Genomic DNA, 6,000 nt, shown 5'->3' with positions numbered 1-6,000 from the left:
TTATTGCGTTTATTCTTTAAAACTTGATTCCTTTTGTTTATTTCGTGAAAAAATAAGAAAGAAGATCGGAGAAGTATTCCTACCTTGAACAGCTCTTCTTCAGCCACCACGATGCAGACTACCAGTGAAACGGCCTCTGCTTCATCATTTACTCCTCGGTAAGCTGTTTCTTTCTAAAGATAAATAAATACTTAAAATGTTTGTTATTCCACTGGATATGCGCCTTTGCAACGGCTCTCTAGGGGTCTAAGGGTTTCCTGCTTCTGCATAATTTGAATTAAAGAACTGGCTGGGGTGTACGTACACTGCAGATATGAATGGATGCAGAATGCGGAGAAGATCTTCATAACATTTTTTGTGAAATCTCTACAACCTTCTGACGTCAACGTGGATATTTCTCCTCAGTCCCTCAAAGTACAAATTCAAAACCCATTAATAAATCAAGAAGCCGCAAAAAATCAGCAGCAACTCTACGAATTTCACGTTCAGAAACTCAGGCATGAAGTAACTCCGGAACATTCATCTTATGAGATTCACAAAGTAAGCGATTATTTGATTATTTTCAGTAACTTTCCCCTTTCGAGTTGAAGACAAGATACACCCATAGATATCAAATAAAGCAGCGCCTAAACATTATTCTCTCTCGCCTTCCTGCTTTCTCTGTATAATGTGCACTTGGATGCGGACCTTTCTGTATTTCTTCAATGTCTGTACCATTGGCTTCTTCGGTTTTAGTGAACATACTAACACTAAAAAACTAATACTAGTACGAATACTACTAATACTTTTTCCTCCTCGTTTTCAACGCTTCGTTTACCTCTACCCTTTTATGCACATAGTTAATTATTTCCTTTATTCCTAATTACTGTTTTTCTGTTTGTTTGCTTTAGACTAAGCTTGAAGTGGTGCTGTCTAAAAAGGAAGTAGGGGAGACATGGGCTGCTTTAGAGGCCGTCAAGGAGGCGCAGGAGCAGCAGACGGCTGCAGCTCGAGTTTATCCATCATCAAAGAAGAAAATTGATTGGAACAAAATGGAGAAGGTATTTTTCTTTCTTTTGAATTAAATGAAGGTGCTGCTGCATCTAGTTTAGGCTGAAAAACAAGCAAAAGAAAGAACACATAGGCAGAGGAGATATCGTGCAGCTTTATTAACAGGTGTAGAGACAGTCGATGAACTAATGATATATATAAATGCTTTTTTAATGCCTTTTGTTTCTATTTACTCTTTCTGCCTTCAGGAAATAGCAGCAGAACTTGAATCTGAACAGCTTGAAGGGGAACATGCGCTGCAGAAACTGTTTAGAGATATATATGGAAGAGGCGATGAAGACACCCGAAGGGCGATGATTAAATCTTTTGTAAGCAAACAAAATCACAAGATAAAGAGACATCAACATAAATGCAGTACTATTTCTAGAGAGAAGTAGATAAATATACAGCAGCAAACCTGTGTAAAAGAATTAAGACAGAGGCTTCCCTGTTTTTACACTCTGTTTGTCTTCTGGTCTTTAAAGCTTTCTCCTTCTTTTGCGTTGTTTATTTTTCTTTTTACTTTCTGCTTTTCTTTTTAAAAATGAATAGTAGCCTCTCCTTTTCCTTGTCTCTTTTTCTATTCTTGCAGAGAAGTTAATTTGCTTGCTCTGTTTTTTCTTTTGTGCTTTGTTCAGCAAACATCAGGAGGCACCGTTCTATCAACGAACTGGGCAGACGTAAAAGACAAAGATTATGAAAAAGTATATTTGTCTTATCTCTGTCTGCTCTGGATGCGTATTATTAAGAAGGATATATATTTCGGGTGTATTGTGTATGCGTGTGTGTATTGTATTATTAGAAGGTTTATCTATTTTTGCTTATTTGTTTTTCTTTCTTTTTGCTGCTGCTCTTTAAATGTATTCTAAATATTGTCGTAGATACGTACATTTGCATGTTTTCTTTCTTCTCTTCACTTGCTCTCTATGTTTGTCGTTGCTTTTGTTTTATATTTTTTCGTTCTTTGTTTGGTTACAGAGGCCGGGTTTGATTTCACATGTCTTCGATGTATTTAAAGCATTTGCTGTTTCTCTTTTTTTATTTTTTTCTTCCTTGTTTACACGTGCAAGCTCTTGTTCTCTTTGTTGTTTGTCTTTGTCGTTGTTGGGTATTTTATTTTATTTCTTTAATTCTTTTTTGTTTTTTTTGCAGACGCTGGAGGCCCCTGAAGGTCAAGAAGTCCGTTCGTGGAATTCTTGAATAATTAATTTAAAAACATTTTGAGAGTTTTTATTGTTTATTCTTTTATCTTTTAATCTCCTATCTCCTAATCTTTTGTCTTTTAATCATTTATCTGTGAATCTCTTATCCTTCTATCTTCTATCTTTTAATCTTTCGTCTTTTATTCTTTTATGGTGTTTTATCTTTAAGGCGCTGTCTTGCGTTTGTTTTTTCTCTTCTTTTTCCGATTTTCTTCATCTTCTTTTTTCTTTCTCTCACTGTTTTTTGGCTTTAGCCCTTTTAGGGTTTTTGTTTTTCTTTGTGTATAGGTTTTCTCGTTCCTTTATTTCTGTCTCTTGTTGCTTCTTGTTTGTTTTAGCTGTTTCCTCGTTCTGTGTTTTCTTGTTTTCAATATGTGGCAAACAAACGCGGCAACATTTTTCTTCTTTTTCGAGAAAACCTTCTTTACTTTTCTGCATGCAAATATTTTAAGTTTTTAGTTTTTTTTCCTTCGGGGCATTATTTACTCACCGGTTTTTTCTTCTTGCAAGGAATTCATTCAATTATTTGTTTTTCTCTGAGTTTATTCAAGCAAGATATTAAAGCTAAAGAAAGCAAAAACTAAGGGGGAGAGCAGCATAGGGAAAACTCGTAATATATTCATTTTGTCTGTCTTGTCTATTGTTATATTCTCTACTTCAAATAAATTTAATTGATATATTTAAATATTTGCATCTGCATGAGCGCAAGAGTAAATGCTGCATTTGCTGAAAATTTAATACTCAGAAACTACAAATTTATAAACAATTACTTAAAATGATAAACTGAAAACTTGTATAGGTTTTACTAGAATGATAATATACAAGTTTATTAAGACTTCAACGCGATAAAGAATAAGAAGATTACAAGAGATATAAATGCATTTATCATTTCTTAGACTATCAAACTAGTAGAGAGTGCAGAGTTTAAAATTTACTTTCAGAAGTTCTATCTACACGAATAGAACGAAAATACTTATGTACAAGCGGTGTTGAGATGCCGTTGAGACGCGTAGAATTGGAAGTATATAAAATGATTTAATTTAGTTAGATTTAATTTAAACAAAAACGGGAAAAGAACGGCAAAGTAATGGCTGTTCATAGAAATGCATGTTGTTGTTGCATTGGGGCTGGCGAGAGTCGATCTTCGTTGAAGCGGAAAATAAAAGGGGGAATTTACCTCCATTTATATATTTATTTATGAATTTAGAATTATTCATTCAATAAATAAGGCGAATTATCAAAAAGGAGAAGGAGTAAAGGAAAAGCAACACGGTAAGAGCAACACCTTTAGCATGCCTATCAGCGAGACTCAAACGAAATTGAAATCTCTTAAAATGTCTAAATTAATATTTTAAAAGAATAAATTTGCAATAATTTTGAAATTTAAATATAAATTATAAATCCTTTTCCCTCTCAACGCTCCTTTTGCGTGCGACATGAATGCACAACAGCCGGAAAAACTAACGAAAATTTTTCTGAATTTTTCCTTCATTTGATTTTATTATTTTATTATTTGCATTTTATTGAATTTATTATTTGTTTTTTAGTGCATTTCGGCCGTAGATTTCTCCCTTTGTTCCTTCATGAGATGAAGAAATATACGGGAGTTTCCTTATGTTTTGCTTTTGACTGTATTTCTTTGTTATTTGCATATTATTTGTTTACTTTTCTGTCTTGCAATTTAAAAAGAGGCGCTTATACTATTATTGCTGGCTTCATTTATATATTTATTTGTTTTTTTCCCTCTGTTTCCATCTGCAGACAATGGCGCATATGGGCCTTCTTTATAAATCGGGTTGGTTTTCTAAGACTGTCTGGAGCACCGTTTTAGGAATTGCAGCGCTGGATAAATATGCGAGATGGTGAGGAAGAAATAATTTTAAGAAATGTTTATTTTATTGAACAAAAGCAATTAAACATTCCACTAGATATTCATGTTCTTTTTATGTGTCTTTTCTATTTTCATTTTAAATGAAAGGAAACTAGAGAGAAATTGTCTCTCCTTCTTATTCGACTCTGTTTTTTATTTCTTTTTTTCTGTATTTTGCACTGTTTCGTTTCTATTATTTGTTTTTTCTTTGTCTTTTTCCCTTCATATCTTCTTACTCCTCATGCATAACAAACACTGCAAATGAAAATCTACACATCGTTATCACTTCATACACCTTCCTTGTAATTAATTTGCTCTACTTTTTATCAACTCAGTAAAATCTGTCTTTATTCTGTTTAAATCCGTCTTTATTCTTTTTTTTGTATTTCTTGCGTTACAACACTTATGTATATTTTGAATGCTTTATATGAAGCGCTGTTGCCGGCCTGTAGCTTTATTAATATTCTTCCACAATAATAATAATAATAATAATAATAATAATAATAATAATAATAATAATAATAATAATAATAATAGTTTATTCTATTTTTAATGTGGTTTTTGTATTTATTTTAGGTCTTACGGAATCCCCGACTATCACAACTATAATACTACTTGCTGGCCTTATGCACTTGAACGTGCAAATCTGCGTCGGTAAGACTTTATTTTATCTTTATTTCTTTATTTTTATCTTTATTACAACCCCTCTTCTATATTAATTAATTATAAAACCCTTTGTTTATTCATTCGCTTTATTTAGGTCTACTTACTCCGGGGTTGCTGCATCTATGCATTTGCATTTTTTTGTGTATTTGTGTGTACTAATATTTTTATTTGAAACAGAAATTTTATAAAATATTTTAGGCATTTCTTCTATTTGTGTATTTACGCGCCCAGTGCATTTAATTACATTCTTCTCTGTCGTCTTTCAGCTCTCCCTGTACTCCATTTGTTGGTTTCTTACCTTTTGTTAACTTATTTTATTTTTTTTTACTCCTTCAGTGATGATATAGCTTGCGTATTTATTTATTTATTTATTTGATTTATTTACTTATTTATTCTCAGGCATGGCATAGACCCGGACTCAGTGGAAAGAAGCGAATGAAAATAATTTGTAGTTGAGTTTGCAGTCTAAAGTAAAACTCTTATTTTTTTCTTGAATTCTATCTTCGTTTCACTAACAGCACTTCCTTTTTTTTCTGGTTTTTCTTGTGCCGATTATACTCTATGCTCCTCTAAGAGGCACTCCTTCCTTGTAAAATTCATCCAAGAGGAAGAAAGATAAATCTTCGGCTAACAAACTAACTATTTTCAGTATAATATTATACTGCTTCATTATATTGCTGCAAGGAAACCCCGTCTAAAGGTGCCACTTACACCCCAGTCATTGCTAAATAGAAAAAACTTCAAATAAAAAAGTTAAAAAAATGCAGGTTCAGTTTAGTCGAAGCTGAAGCCTCAATCATCGAGATTCCGTAACAAATAAAATCTTGAATGAAATTAAATCTTTATACAATATTATATGTTTAATAAAACTAAAGTTTGAGCACTACCTATAAGAAAAGAAGGAAGTTTCGCTGTTATTCAATAAACCTGAAGACCTCTGAAACGGAATAAAAAAATCAAATTAATGCAAATGTTCTACTGCCTGAACTTTGAGGGAAATCTTTCAGAAACACCTAAGAGCAGCGAAAACAACAATTTCTTTCTATTTCTTCTGCTGCAACTTTACTAGTTAGTTTATATCATCAGCTACAACAGCGTATAGTTTATCTTTGAATTGATACTTCCATGGTTTTTCTCAGGTTCAGCCCCGCATAAGCGAGTTAGATTTCATCAAACAATGCAATAAATAAATGATAATTATTGCACTGAAGAAGAAACCCGTAGCCCAAGACT

The 6,000-nt window shown here is 32.7% G+C and overlaps 1 protein-coding gene across 1 annotated transcript; it reads left to right on the top strand.

Annotated features, from left to right (window-relative positions):
• Window positions 1-321: 321 nt before the first annotated feature.
• EAH_00005910 (SGS domain-containing protein, putative) lies at window positions 322-2,229 on the top strand (the record flags this gene model as incomplete). The annotated part of the gene is made up of 5 exons (XM_013396396.1): window positions 322-540; window positions 891-1,040; window positions 1,239-1,358; window positions 1,668-1,733; window positions 2,182-2,229. 5 exons carry the CDS (start codon window positions 322-324, stop codon window positions 2,227-2,229), a joined length of 603 nt encoding a protein of 200 aa, XP_013251850.1.
• Between the last annotated feature and the right edge of the window lie 3,771 nt (window positions 2,230-6,000).

The sequence above is a fragment of the Eimeria acervulina genome, genomic scaffold, assembly GCF_000499425.1.
Source record: "Eimeria acervulina Houghton genomic scaffold, Eah_scaff24, whole genome shotgun sequence".
In the NCBI taxonomy this organism is placed as follows: Eukaryota; Apicomplexa; class Conoidasida; order Eucoccidiorida; family Eimeriidae; genus Eimeria; species Eimeria acervulina.
Note: the sequence above shows the minus strand (reverse complement) of the source record. Positions and strands in the feature narration are given on the sequence as shown.